The sequence below is a fragment of the Balaenoptera acutorostrata genome, chromosome 3 (genome assembly GCF_949987535.1).
Source record: "Balaenoptera acutorostrata chromosome 3, mBalAcu1.1, whole genome shotgun sequence".
Classification (NCBI taxonomy): Eukaryota; Metazoa; Chordata; class Mammalia; order Artiodactyla; family Balaenopteridae; genus Balaenoptera; species Balaenoptera acutorostrata.
The window spans coordinates 31,064,344-31,078,712 of NC_080066.1; the positions used below are offsets into that span (position 1 = coordinate 31,064,344).

The 14,369-nt window shown below is 47.1% G+C and overlaps 1 protein-coding gene across 4 annotated transcripts in view; it reads right to left on the reverse strand.

Moving 5' to 3' along the window:
- TARS3 (threonyl-tRNA synthetase 3) overlaps window positions 1–13,042 on the reverse strand; it is a 50,823-nt gene extending 37,781 nt beyond the window's left edge. For all 4 annotated transcript variants that reach the window (XR_009007668.1, XM_057543848.1, XM_057543847.1 and 1 more), the window contains exons 1-5: window positions 12,641–13,042; window positions 11,603–11,668; window positions 10,688–10,884; window positions 4,006–4,129; window positions 839–960 (exon numbers count right to left, since the gene is read on the reverse strand). Coding sequence is in view for 3 of the 4 variants with exons in the window: in XM_057543848.1 (XP_057399831.1) it covers window positions 839–960; window positions 4,006–4,129; window positions 10,688–10,884; window positions 11,603–11,668; window positions 12,641–12,943 (812 nt within the window). In the remaining variant the exon portion in view is untranslated. The remainder of the gene's footprint in view (window positions 1–838; window positions 961–4,005; window positions 4,130–10,687; window positions 10,885–11,602; window positions 11,669–12,640) is intronic.
- Between the last annotated feature and the right edge of the window lie 1,327 nt (window positions 13,043–14,369).

Sequence of the window (14,369 nt, forward strand, 5' to 3'; positions counted from 1 at the left end):
GACAGGCTGATCTGTCCAGTGCGGAGTCAGCAGCACCAAGCCCGGAGCACACAGGAGGCGTCAACACATCCTGCAGAATGACTCCTGGTGGGGGGGTGTCCAAACAGGGGACTACGCTGCACAGGCTGGGAGCAGGAGCTGCAGAGTGCCGGGCGCTCGGTTAGGGACGGGTCACTTTGGCAGTGTGGAGGTGGCAGATGGCGGGAAAATGTACCACGGTCGTCCAGGCAAGGACAATGGGGGTCTATGTTAAGGCAGAAGGTGGGGGAGAACTACTTAGGGGATAAAACTGGCAGAACTGGATGGAGTGACTGAGGGGGCGAGGTAGGGGGTGGCAAGGAGCAGGGTGGGCTTGGGAGGACCCTCAGGTTCTGGTTTGAGAGCTGGTGGTTTCCTTAAGGGCGACGAGGGATATGGAGAAGGAGGTGGGCCGGGGCTGGGCCTGCTGCTCGTGATTTCAAGCACAGATCTACTTGAGGAACGTGAGGCCTCTGCGAACCAGCCCCTCTGGCACCAGCTGTGGGACCTGTGTGGCAGGGGTGGGCAGCGCCCTTGACTGTCACGGCGCAGAGCTGAACTATGTGCTCTCCAGGGATTAACCCTACAACTCTGGTCCGAATTAGTAGTTTGCCCTAGCCAAGTCTCAGGTTACATAAATAGCATATCACATCCTTCTCAAGAAAAGAAAGAAAACAATTTGAGAAGTTACCCTTGAATCTAAACTCATAAAAAATAATACTGTTCATAAATGGTGACCTAATCTATAATCACATTCTGCAATAGGTATTCACTACACTAATGTGTAACCACTATAAACACATGCACTCAGAGGCATTACCTGTCTTCGAGGAACATGTCGTAGTAGAACCCGCAGTCGGTGGGTGGCCCACAGCACAGGAGGCCCCCGTAGCGGAGCTCCAGGGCTTCCCCGAGGACGTGGGCACTGGAGTGCCAGTACACCTGCGGGCAGGACAGAGGCCGCGGCCACGACCACGGGTCACAGGAAGCCATCAGGCAGACAAGAGGACAAGCGAGCACGTGGATACAGTATAAGGGGACAGACACTGGGACACAAGGCAGCATCAATCTCTGGTGACTGCTGACGAGAGATGCTTCCTGAGCCCTCCCTGGAATCCCCGGCAGCTGGCTGCTTGGTTTTAACATGCAGCTGCTGCTCTGTGTGGCACTGAAGCCCAGCTCCTAAACCACTTCCTTCTGTGCCTTAACCACCAAGCAGAGCAGCCGCCCAGAGCAGGTCCAGGCCCAGCACAGAGGAACGCCAGGGAGTGCCGGGCATGGGCCCCCTTCCTCCTCCTCCGGGCAGCCTCTCTGAGTCAGATTCGAGGCCACAGCGGCTGCTCATGACATCGCTCACGTTAACAAGATTCTGCGTCTACACAGCAGTCTTCACGCGCTGAATAGCACGTGGCTGTGGAAGTTTGAAAGATAACTCAAGACAGAGGGGTCACTGAGGACTGTCTGCTGGCTGCCGGGGTCCCCTGGGCAGGGTGTACATTAGTCAATTCACTGCAGTCCAAGGGCCAGTCATTAGCTCTATAAATTCAGAAAGTTGATTGGGTTTTGAATTACCAAGGAATCAATGGTTTATGGATACATTAAAACTAACCAGTCACCAAATATCAATAAATATAGCTGCCAAAGGAACAAGACAATCAAGTCCTCTGGCAGCACTTTCCTTAATTAAATAGGAAACAAACTGCAATTAGAAAGCTGTCTGAGATAATAAACCGGAGTAGAGGGAGTTAGCTGATTGAGCAGGCTCTGTGCAATCCCGACCCGCGGCACCAGGCCTAGAGGGTCAGTCCTTGGGGCAGAGCCCTCTGCTTGGGATGGTACAGGATGGCAGCGTCAGCCCAAGTACCTTCTTCAGTGCATTGTGCACACCTGGAAATTGCCTGAGCCAAACACTGTGTTAGGTGCTGGAGACACAAGAGAGAAAGAAATGAGAGCCACCGGCCTCGTGTGGTTTGCAGCCTAGTGGGGGAGAGGGCAGGCAACAAACCTCTAAGTGCATCATCGCAAGACGAGAAGAGTATTTAAAAGAAGATGAACAGGGCGCTGTAATCAAGAATCACGGCGAAGGCCCTGTATTCACAGCGTGGTTAGGGTTGGGGGGATGTACCACTCAGCAGCTTGAGGAAGGCTGACAGGTAAGAACAGGCCAGCGACCATGCAGGCCTTGGAGAGGGATTTGAGTTTTATTCTAATGCAGTGGGATGTATTAAAAGGTTTTTAAGCAGAAAAGAAATGACTGAATTTACATTTAAAACATCGTGCATCACAGAACTAGCAGCTTGGGTTCTTACATACGTCTGGTTTTGTTTACACCTCAGATAAGTACCTTGTTTACACCTCAGATAAGTACCTATCCTTTCTGAGCATGAGGTCCCAGCAGCACATCGCTGACTGCTCCTGGGACTTTGGCAAAGATTTAGAGCAGAATGAATACCCACATACATTCTCCTGCTGGACAGCATGCTTGCAAAAGGAAATATCTATTAGATACATTTTAAACTTGAAAGCTCTACCATTTTATAAAATGCTCCTTGTTTCTGGTGCGCGTATTTATCAACTTTACATGAACATTCTTGCTGTCACTTTCGACATGAATTTACCTAGAGGGTGGGGACTATTTACTTTCATATGTTACATCATGCACTAAATAGTCTTGTAAATAGAAGCATCTTTTAAAATAGAAGTTTAAGAGTTTGCTATATAAAGGAGACAAATTTTTCTGTGAAGTAAAAAATGCTTTACAAAATCATTAATTTTATCATCTTGTAGATCTGCGTTTTCTAGATTTGCTTTTCTAGGATTTCTTTTTCATGGATATGCATTAAATATTCGTAAATGGGTTTATGCTCAAAATCTTAATATGTTCATAGTAACAGGAAAATAAAATCCAAGAACAACAAAAAAAGTCTCTGTTACTAAATTACACTAAAAGAAGCATCAAGAGCTTGGAAAAGTTACTGAACCATCCTGAGCCTGTGTACTATTAACACGGTACCTGTGTGAAAAGGTAAGTGCAGACTCAAGGAGATAACGTACACAAGGGGCTGGGGCTGGTGCCTGGCACGGAACATTCTCATTTTCATAAACAACCACAAGTATTTCGGAAGCCCTGCAATGTGACACCAGGTGCCATGTTAGTATCAGGGTAGGCAGAGGGGCGGGCTGATGAGACCCTCTAGAAACATTCCCCAAGATAATATGATAAATAAGTTTTCTCTTTCATGATGTCACTAAACACAGGGGGAAAGAACTCCAAAGAGGCCGACCCCTCCATGGAACATTAAGTTTGGTAGCTCCCCTGTCCCCCCACCCAAACACCTGACAGACTGAAAGCCTGCAGCAGCCCACTGTTAAAGCGTCTGTTAAAGAGCAGTGTCCGCAGGTCAACCAAGAGCCAGCTAGTGTGGGAAAGTGCTCAGGTCTTGGCAGGATTCCGCCCTCAGGAGAGGGTTAAAAGTAACTGCCGGGCCAGCTACCATGGCTACTCCTACTTGACTTCTCCGGAGGCTGACACCACCCGAAAGTGTCTAGCTGTTTATTTCCTTGCTCACCACCCCTCCCACCAGTGAACTCTCTGTAGCAGGAGCCTCTGCCGCCCCACAAGGTCTGGCACATGCACCCAACAGCTTAGATACTGGTCAGCTGACTGAGGGAATCAATACATGTTCACAAGTTCTGGGGTGACAGCTGGCATATAGTTAGGTGACAGTTGTTTGGGTTAGATCTTAAGTGAGAAAAACGAAATAATACATATAAGCTATGTATTTCATTTAAAAACTGCTCTTTCTGAATCACTTTTAAATATGGTATTATTAATATTATATTTATTAAACACCAACATATGCATTTTAAACCTTAGAAGGCCACAAAACCCATCATTCTTGACTTCAGTATGTGGCTTCATAATTACATAATGTAATTGACAACATAAATAGCCAAAGTATGGTGGGTTGGTCTTTAAACACTTACAGCTTGCGCTTCCTTGTCCTCAAACATGAGCAGCTCTAGGGTGGAGTCCCCTTCCAGCGGACGGTCCAGGTCCCACAGCTCCCCATTCACTTTGGCTATCACTGTGCTTTCCGCCAGCTCCTGACTGGTGAGAGAACAGTCACGTGGGCGTTAACGCATCACAGGCTAAAACAAAAGATGAAAATGATTTCCAGGGTTTCTTTCTTTAGTGGAAAGTACAAACATAAACTAATAGGATAGATCTGTTTAAATTTTGTAACACTTTTTTTAAGTACAAAAGTAATAAGATACTTTCACTGTAAAAACTCAGAAAACAGAGAATGCACAGAATAAAATAAAAATCACATACATCTCACCACTCAGAGATCACCACTCATAACATTCTGGCACATGTTTCTCCAGTCTTTATCTATAGCCGCCCCTCCTTCACACACCACACACACACACACACACACACACACACACACACACAGGCACACATGCCCATCATAAAAAAACATAGTTGCCTACATAATTTTCTTCACAACCATGCCATCAGACAGACTCTCAGAACATTCTGGAAGGACCACACTGATTAAGGAAGCCTCCTCCTGCACACCAGGTCGTTGTGTGCTTATCAGAGCGTACACTGCACAGACATCTGTGCACAGGAGGCTTTGTTCTTTGGTGATTTTTCTGGGAATAGGCCTTCGGAAGTAAAATTGTTAGGTCAAAGAGCATGTGCCTCTGAAGGACTGCTGATAAATATTGTCTGAATGTACCACTTTCACGCACCCTGATTTTTTCAAACTTTGCCAATGTGATGTTGGAAATGGTTGTTTTAATTTGATTTATTGGATTATAAATGTTTACTGGCCAGTTTACGTTTATGAATTGTCCATGTCCTTTGCCTATTTTCTACTGAGGTGTTGATCCTTTTCCTTTGTGTGTGTGTGTGTGTCTGTCTTTTAACATTTATTGTTTGAAAATTACTGACAAAAATAACATGTTAAGAGAAGAGACCTAGAAAGCACAGAAAAGCACAAAGAAAAAAAGTCACCCTCTGGACTTCCCTGACGGTCTAGTGGTTATGACTCTGTGCTTCCAACACAGGGGGCACAGGTTCGATCCCTGGCTGGGCAACTAAGATCCCACATGTGTGGCCAAAACAAAAATTCACCCTCAATCCAGTCACCCAGAAATTACTGTTAACATTTGCTGTCCGTCTTGCCACTTTTTTGGATAAATACATACACCAACGTAAAAATTTTAATAGTATTACTCTTCATGTTATATGATAACCTACTCTTTAAACTTAACAATAAACCATGACATTTTCCCCAACAGCAAACAGACTTGTAAAACATGCTATTTGACAGCTGCAGTAGAACTAAGATTTGCTTAATGAACCCACTATTGCTGGGATTTGGGTTATTTCTTTGTGGGTTTTGGTTTTTCTTGTTTTATTTTGACAATGACAAATAAAGCTGCAATGGACATTCTTGAACATACATCTCAGTTCCTGATTTTTCCTCAGGAAAAATTCTAGAAGTAAAACTACTGAGTCAAGGGATAAGCACTTTTAATGACTTTAATTGGACTATATTACCAAATTTTCCTATCAGGAGAGGGTCCCAAAATACCTTTCTCTGTGCTCTCACCTTCAGGAGTACAAAATTGTGTCATCTTGACAATGTAACGTTTTCATTTGCATTTCTGTGAGTAACTTGAGCAGGGGCACAGCACTGTGGTTAACAGCACACACTCTAGGGTCAGGCCAACCTGGGGTTAAACACGGGACAATTTACTTAGCTTTTCTAAGCCTTGGTTTCCTCATCAGCAAGGTGGGAATTACAGGACCTTCCTCATATATTTATCCTAAGGATTAAATAAGGTGTACTCATAATAAGAACTTAATACACGTTCAGTATTGTTATCAGTGGAGTAGAATTTTATCTTCACCTTTGCTGGCCCTGCCAGGCTGCTAAGGGCTCCTCAAGCCCATTCTCTCTGTCCTCCACAGTCAGTGCCTGGCCGTCCTTGCAGCAGGAGGTAGCCACGTGGCTTAGGTGGAGGCAGAAGCGGTGTCCAGCACTGCCAGATCTCAGCCTTAACACCATGCAGGGCAACTGTCCATCCGGCCCTCTGTAGATGGAGCACACATGCTACGACCTTTGGACCATACGGACAAGGGAACACTGTACCAGACTACCCAACAGCCAGATGGAAGGAATTTAGGTCCCCAAATAAACGTATGGAGAAGCTCTGCCTGCCAGCCTGGACCCCGCACCCCCAGACTGCTGTCAGAGAGGCTCTGGTTGTATTTAAGGCACTAAGTTTTCTGTGGCCTGTTGCAGCAGCTTAGCCTGTGTCTTAACTAACGCAGAAATAAGGGCCTGCAAGTGAGTAACAAAAACAAATCATCCGGCATTGGCTTAGTGGATGGGCGGTGGGTTACACAGAAAGAGGTACTCAGACATGGAAAGCCAATAACCCTGTTACAGCATAACAAAGTGTCTCCTAAGACTTGCAGGCAAATAATGTGCTTACGATGCCTGTAGCACATGAGTAAACGGTTATACAAAGGCAAACGCTGGGATACACTGGGTAACTCTCGTGGCTTTTAACAAAATACTACCAGGCCAAGATAACCTCAGACGGTATTTGTCCCCTTGCGAGGGAGGCTCTCTCCGCACGCGGCCTGTAAGCCAAACTGACTGGGAGCTCAGAAGTGTGAGGCTGTGCAAGATGCAGAAACAATCTTCTGTCCCAAAGAGCAGGAGGAACAGGCACTGACAGCCCTTCTCAAGGGCCACACAGAGACAGACAACACAGGCTGGTCCAACTACAAGGATCAGAGTAAGGGAGCCGCCTGCCCCCAACCTCGGGTTTTGTCTTATCTCAGCCCATTTAACTGATGGAGAGAGGAACAAGCAAAGGGCAAAGGCCAGGGAATAAAAAGGTGAGAAGTCTCTGTCTAGGAGAAATCTTCAGTATGGTTACTTTCATGGGAAACTGATTAGAAGCTTCTAGTTAGAAGGCTACTACGGTTAACTGCTTGAGGAAATTGTTTTGCCAAACAAACTACAAGCCCAGCTTACAAGTACCCGCGACTGATCCTCACAGGAACCCTGAGCCCCACGTGTGCACCAGCCGGAGCCGCACCAGCAAACCTCGCGGCCTCCACGATGAACAACTGCCCGCACTTCAGATGCAGCAAGTGAGGGCGAGGGACAACGACAAGCCCTCCAAATTGCAAAATCAGGGCCGACAGAGGGCGGTAGACAAGAGAGCTGCTCCCAGAGGACAAAGGGTGGCCAGACGGTTTGACCCGAGCCCCACCCACGGCCAGGCTGCAGACAAGATCTGGGGGCTCCTGAGCACCACTGTCTGCTGCATCACTCCTCTTTTTTCCAAATGACACTTTAATCGTGATTGTGTTTATCCCACCACTATACACATGTGGCGTGGGCAGCCTCATCTATCGGTTTACCTGCTGCTAGAGCGTGAGCAGCCAGCCAGTGGGGGCGTTGCGTGCTTCACCTGAAAATCCTGGGCTTTCTGCTGCCAGGGCCTGGAGTGGTCTCGCTGGGAGAGTGAGGGAGTGTGGGGGATGACGCATGGCAGATGCTCACAGGTGTCTGGAGGTCCCAGCGGCACGCTGCGGCGGACGCTGTCCCCAAGACCATCCTTGCTCTCTCCTGTGGTGAGAGTGCCTGGGCTGGACACGTGGCCAGCCAGAAGGAGCTACATTTCCATTCTCTTACAGGCGGCGTGGCCGTGTGACTAAGCGTGAGCTAACAGGCTGTAGGTGGGAATTACACGTGCTGCTCCAGGGTCTTGGCCTCAAAGCACCCTTGCTCTCCAGCCGCTCTTCCCCTGCCTGCAAGCAGGTCCATGGGTGTGACCCAGCCTCCACCCCTAGACGTGGACAAACCCTACCTAAGGGGACGGCAGAGCAACAAGATGCGGGGATCTTGGGTCCATGAAGGACTGCCTAGATCAGAGACGCCCACCAGCCTGGCCACCACGAGTCTGTCAGGGGAGAATGTGGCGTCTGCCTTATTTAAGCCATGATCTCTAGGGGCTCTTTCCTGCAGCAGTTTAGTCAGAAGCCCCTGGGGGCTCCTGAAAACACAGAGGACTAACTGATTCAGGAAGTGTGGGATGGGGCCCGAGAATCTGCTCTTCCATCAAGTTCCCAGGGGATGCTAATGCTGCTGGTTTGGGGACCACATTCCGAGAACTACTCTTCAATGAACTACTATGAACTGTCCTTTGCTCATTTTTTCTGCTGGGGTATTTCCTTGGGATAAATGGCTACGTATAGAATGACTGGATCCAAGGGTTGGGGTCTGCACATTTAAGAAAGAGACTGCGCCTCTGCATCCACCCTCCAGCAGCGCCATTTCCCCAAAATCATATCAATATTAACTATTATTCATAAATCTTTGACAGACCAATAGATAATACACAATTACTTTAATTTGCATTTCTAAGATTATCTTTTCCTCCTTTTTATGCATCATTTTTACGCATAGCCATTTTTCCTAAGTGTTTTTGACTCTGTCTGTCTTTTCCTTAATGATTTGTACCTTACATGTTACACTCAGGAAGGTCGACACTCCGTCAGAGCAGGGAAAATCATCTATGCAATCAAGTCTCAGGAAACCAAGGGAACAGTCAGTATCATTTAATTTAATAAAACTATTATTTTTAACTTTATTTTTATAACCATACACCTTGCTGCACCCTTACTTATTTTAATAGTTTTTCAGTTAATACTCTTCTCTAATTCACTTTTTTAGTTTCCTCCTTGTTTAATTGTTCTTTTTCTAACTGCCTGAGTTGAATTCTTGGTCATTTCATTTTTTCTTATTCAATAATAAAAGCCTTCAACACTATAAATCTGTTCCTGATCACCACTTCAGATGTATTACATAGATTTTGAAATATATTCTCCTCATTAGAAGTATTTTCTAAGAATACTCCTTTTTTACTCTTTTTATTTCTGAAAATACTTTTTATTTCTTTTTACCTGAGTATTTTGAAGTTTTTTAAATTTCCTAGTTTTGTTTTGTCTTGTTGGCATTTAATGCTTACTGAGTTCACAACGGATTTCACTTTGCTTACAGAATGCTAACTGTGTGTTTCTGTATTTTATTAAGATTCTGAGGAACCGAAAGCACGACCACAGGTGCCAAGAGAGAAGGCACCATCTGGGCCACAGCACAGAGATCAGGGAGTAGCCACAAAGCCTACCTTATTAGAGTGTTATTATTCAGACCATATAATCTTAATTTTGGGTTATTTGATCAAAAACTGAGAAAGGCATGTTAAAGTTTGCCACTCTTTAGTTCCTATAATTTTGTATTTCTGGTTTGATGCTACGTTATATAACTCATAAAGGTGAGTGACAAATTGGGAATTACACTGTTCTTCTATTTTAAGAATAGTCTCCCATGCAATGATTCCAGCCCTAAATTCTGCTGTCTGATGGTAACATTAAGACCACTGCTTTCTTCTTATCAGGTTTGCCTGATATAGCTTTGCCCATGCTTTAGTTTTGGACAATTTTACTTTTTAGACACTCCTGCAACCCCTCTGTCATTAAACTCCAGGGTGGTTTTAAACTGGTACCTGTGGGAATGCAAGTCACTGACTGTACAATGAGAACACGTCCTATAATGAAATGACCTTGTTTCCCAAGCTTGGACAGTCTCTTCAGTGCAGGACGGCTCAGACTTCAATCCGCCAACATGCAAATGACTCTCCACGAGGAAACATAAACTTATTTTTTGCCTCAAAGCCCATTCCCAGCACATCTATTCCTCTCTCCTGGAAAGCACAGGAACAGGTTGGAAGGGGCCTTTAGGGTGTATGACATAATAGGATGAAAAATACAATTTTAACCATATTTTTTAAAGGAAATCTGAAGATTTTAATTGTTGCAAAGTTTTCTTTTTAAATAAGAAGTTTATTTACATGGCAGTTTTGAGCTACAGCCTCCACAGAATTTTATTTAATGCCAGGAATTAACATTAGTCAAAACAACACAACTTCACTGAAGTATCTAATTTCTAGGAAGGTCAAAGCTTCCAGGGCTGATCATAGCTCTAACACATACATCTTCAATCTATAATTAATAGGCCTTTTTGTACATTTCTAGAGTTGCTTTCATTTTCAGAGTATCTCTCATATACAGTATTTCATTTAATCTTTACAACCTCATAAGGTAAACGATAAAAGTAGTATTATTTCCACTTAAGATGTAAGAAAACAGGCTTGGAAAGCTTGAGGGATCTGCCCACATTGGTCCAAAGACCCACCCACAGTTATTTACTGGTGGAACAATGGCTTGGAGTCAAGTCCAACAAAAGACCTGTAAAATCTCATGGAAATAACTTGATGATGAACCGGGTCAATGTAATGTCGGCTGTCAAGGATTATACATTTTTCTCTACTATATATTTTTATTAGAACTCTAAAAGTTGGACCCTTTAAAGAGAAAGAGATTGTGTTCTGATATTCAATTACTTATTAAATGGCCCCTTTAGAAGGCAAGAGGGAAATAATTACCTAATTATATTTAATTTATTCAACTGAGTAAGAAAAGAATATTTTAGCAGTCCCTAAGAACACATTTTCACCAAGCTCTGGCCCAACACTCAGTACTGATTATCTGCTCCACACTATGGTTTACCTAATTTCAGCAGCCACTTGGTAAGGTGTTGTTTTCCAAGCTTCCCCTTCCACTGTTTTCCCATCAGCCACTCTTACTGTGATCACATTGCTTGTATTCCCCTTTTTTTCATAAATAGCAAGTAAGAGCTGATGATCTTTCTTCAGTATTTCAAAAAGCTTCAATCTCTCCTTCACAAAATTTGGTGGATTCTTCACCTGAAAACCATTAGAATACAGTAGGGTTAACAGACACAGTCCACTTTTTTTCTAAAGGCTCAGCTCTAAGTAAGCCCCACCCCTTCTCAGCAGGCCCAGGTCACGGCCCCCACCAGCCCCTATGGCTCTGCTTTCACTCTCACCCCCTGCAGACTCCCCTCCCAGGGTCTAACTCCCTCCTAGCTCTCAGGGTCCTGCGCAAAGCCCTCCTCTTCCAACTACCACACCCACTGGCATCGCCCTTCTCCACAGGTTTAACATGCTCGTGCACAGAGCCACACAACTCAGCCCTTACTGATACACCATCTGACTTTGTTCTCTAGTTGTTTCTCCCGTTTGTCTGAACTCCTTAACCCGATGGTTCCCTGAGGCCAAGCATAATCCTCCTCTGCTCCTACCAAATGTTGATGTGCCTGATCAATTCTGGTTGTTTTAATGATTTATATTTAAAAAGCAAAGAAGCTGGTTTCCTTAACACAAGAGAAGAGCTCTGCTTTCTCAACTTAAATAGACTAAGGAGCCCTTTACAGCTGTGGGGCTGGCTCACCTCTAAGTTAAGACATCTTGTATCTAAGGCTAACAAAATTTTAAACACACTCCTGTGGCCCAAGTCGTAATTTACAGCAACTGTTTTAATTAAAAACCCTGGGAAATTAACTACATAAGCATATTTAAATTATAGGTAGTATTTTATATTATTTCCACAGCAATGACTTACCTCACTGTCAGGCCCGCTTTCCTTCGTCTTTTTAATGTCCTTTTCTTGGCTCTGACTAGGAGGAGGCTGAGAAATAAAGGGAAATAATAAACAACTCATCCCAATGACAACAAAGAGCTACATATCTGAAGCCCGAAGCAGGAGAGGGACAGGCGAGCAGGCAGCAAGCGTCCCATGTTTAGAGGCTCACGGCTGGGGCTCTACTGACCATTACCTACAACCCTCAACAGGTAAGCCGTTTTCTGGGGTTCAGTCCTTCCTGAATGTGCACTTTCACACATGCTTGCTAAGTACACTTAATATATTTTGCTCTTTAAAAACTTCCCCCCCTAAATTTTAAACAAATAATGTCCCTGGATTAATGGTTGCATAGCTGCTGCCAGAGACTTTAAATGCACTGTTTCAGGAAGGTGTTGCCCAGGAGCACCACAGTCCGCTGGTACAAAGACTGAGAACACCCACATTCTGAGAAGGCCTTCAGAACTTAGAAATGCATTACGTTAGAAGAAGGTAAGTGAACCAAAACATTAAAATACGCTATCAAATGACAATGTTAAATACGCAAATCTCAAGATAGACCTCTAAAACAAGGCAACAAATAAACACCCCAAACCACCTGTCATAAACAGCTCAGACCAGCCATTCACCAGGGGGAAGGGAAGTGTTTCTACGTGGAGCTGTTGGTCTTCCTGCCCAAGGAAAGAAGCGTGAGTTTTAAACACTGCAGCATTTTTTTCAAAGACAGGAAAATGCTATTTCTGTCACTGAAGAAAATGTGCGGCGAGCAATTTACGGGAAGAGCTGAGACATTACAGCGTTAGGTCAGCCTGGCGATCGCTGGAAACGCAGCGGCCCCGGCGTGTCCAGCCTGTCGCGGATTCCCGGCCCGAGTGAGGGCGCGGGGCAGGGGCCCGGGAGGGCAGGCCCCGCCCCCCACCGCCGCAGCGCACCTGCCGCCGCGCGCACGCCCACCTGCCGCCCCAGGGCTCTCAGCACACCAGCTCCGCCGCGCCCTGTGGACAGGCCCCCACCCGGTACCTGCGCGCCCGCGGCCGCGCGCCCGGCCTCCTGCCGCAGGGCGCTCTCCCGTCGCGCCTGGTGGCTCAGCTCCTCCGCGAGGCACAGCCGCAGGCGGTACAGGCGGTGGCGCAGCTCGCGGTTCTCGGCCCGCAGCTGCGCCACCTCGCGCGTGAGGCACGGCCCCTCGGCCTGGCAGCGGTCGGGCGCGTTCAGCTGCTCGTCCCTCAGGCGGTGGACCTCCGTCCACAGCCAGCGGATGTCCTCCTCCTGCCGCGCCAGGCGCGACGCCACAGCATCCGCCGCCAGGGCCTCGGCCGCCATGGCGTCCGCCTCGCCTCACACAGGTACTGGCGCCCCGTTGGATACTGTCCCCTGAGAAGGGGCGCACTGCGATGTCGGGCCGGGGCCGACACTATATAAATGGGGGGGAGGCGGGGGTGGGGAGGAAAGGGGCGACGCGGCGGGGCGGGGCTGGCTGTGCAGTGTAGGGGCGGGACGATAGGAGCTGAGGAGGGCGGAGATATGGGGCGGGGCTATAGGAACTGTAGGGGGCGGGGCGATGGGGAGGGCTGGGACCGGCTTACACTGTAGGGGCGGGCTATAGGAATTGTAGGGGGCGGAGTGAAGGGGAAAGACGGAGTGATAGAACTGTAGGGGGCGGGGTGATGGGGGAGGGGTGGGGCCGGCTTGCACTGCAGGGGCGGGCTATAGGAATTGTATGGGGCGGAGTGAAGAGGAGAGACTGAGCGATAGGAACTGTAGGGAGGGATGATGGGGAGGGGTGGGGCCGGCTGTGCACTGCAGAGGCTGGGCTATTGGAACTGTAGAGGGCGGGGCAAAGGAGAGGGGTGAGGCTGGCTGTGCACTGCAGGGGCAGGGCTGTAGGAACGGGGGGCGGGGGGCGGGGGAGACGGGGAGGGGCGAGGAGACGGGTTGAGGCGGGGCTGGTGGACCCACGTTGAACACGCTTCGGGGCTGGGGGGCCAAAACAGGCAGAGTGACCTGGAGAGTGGAGTGGGCCCTAAACAGGCTCACTGTGCCTTCAAAGCTACGAGTATGTTGCCAAAATGCATATTGTCCAAAACCATCTCCCTTCCCAGAATGGCTCCTGTTTTCCCTCTCGTGAATCCTGGCAGTTGCCATTCTTTTAACTTGCCACCGGGTTCTAAAAAGTGGCCACTGAGAATTGACCTTCTTTGGCCTCATGCCAAGGCTGCCCAAATGCAAAGGTCGCTGCACCAGGGTGCGCAGATCACTACAAAAATTTAAATCTGATGGCAAGAAATTGCTAGTTCCTCGAGGGTAGGGCAAATGCCACATAGGTCTTTGTATCCCTCATAACCATGAGCACACACACCTTCCCGTAGTAGGAACACAAGTTGGTTTTTATTAACATTCTTAGGGCTTAGAATGTGGCAAACCTTGTTCTAAATTCTTGACACAGATATTAACTCCTTTAATACTTACAGCGAGAGACACTATTGTTATAGCCGTTTATAGATGGAAAACTGAAGCACAGAGAGGCTAAGTGTTCAAGGTCACACCATCACTGCATGGCACAGCTGAGGTTCAAGCTTCGACCATCCGAGGCGTGTTCATGTGCTCAGCACTAGGCTGCCTTTCGACCGCGGTAAAGTTTAACTGGACAGGTAGCCTGATGAGATACAGGCCATGAATGTCATCGTGGTTCCAAAATAGGAGAGCTTAGTTTGGACTGGTGCAGTTGGGAAGGGAGCAGATGCTCTGG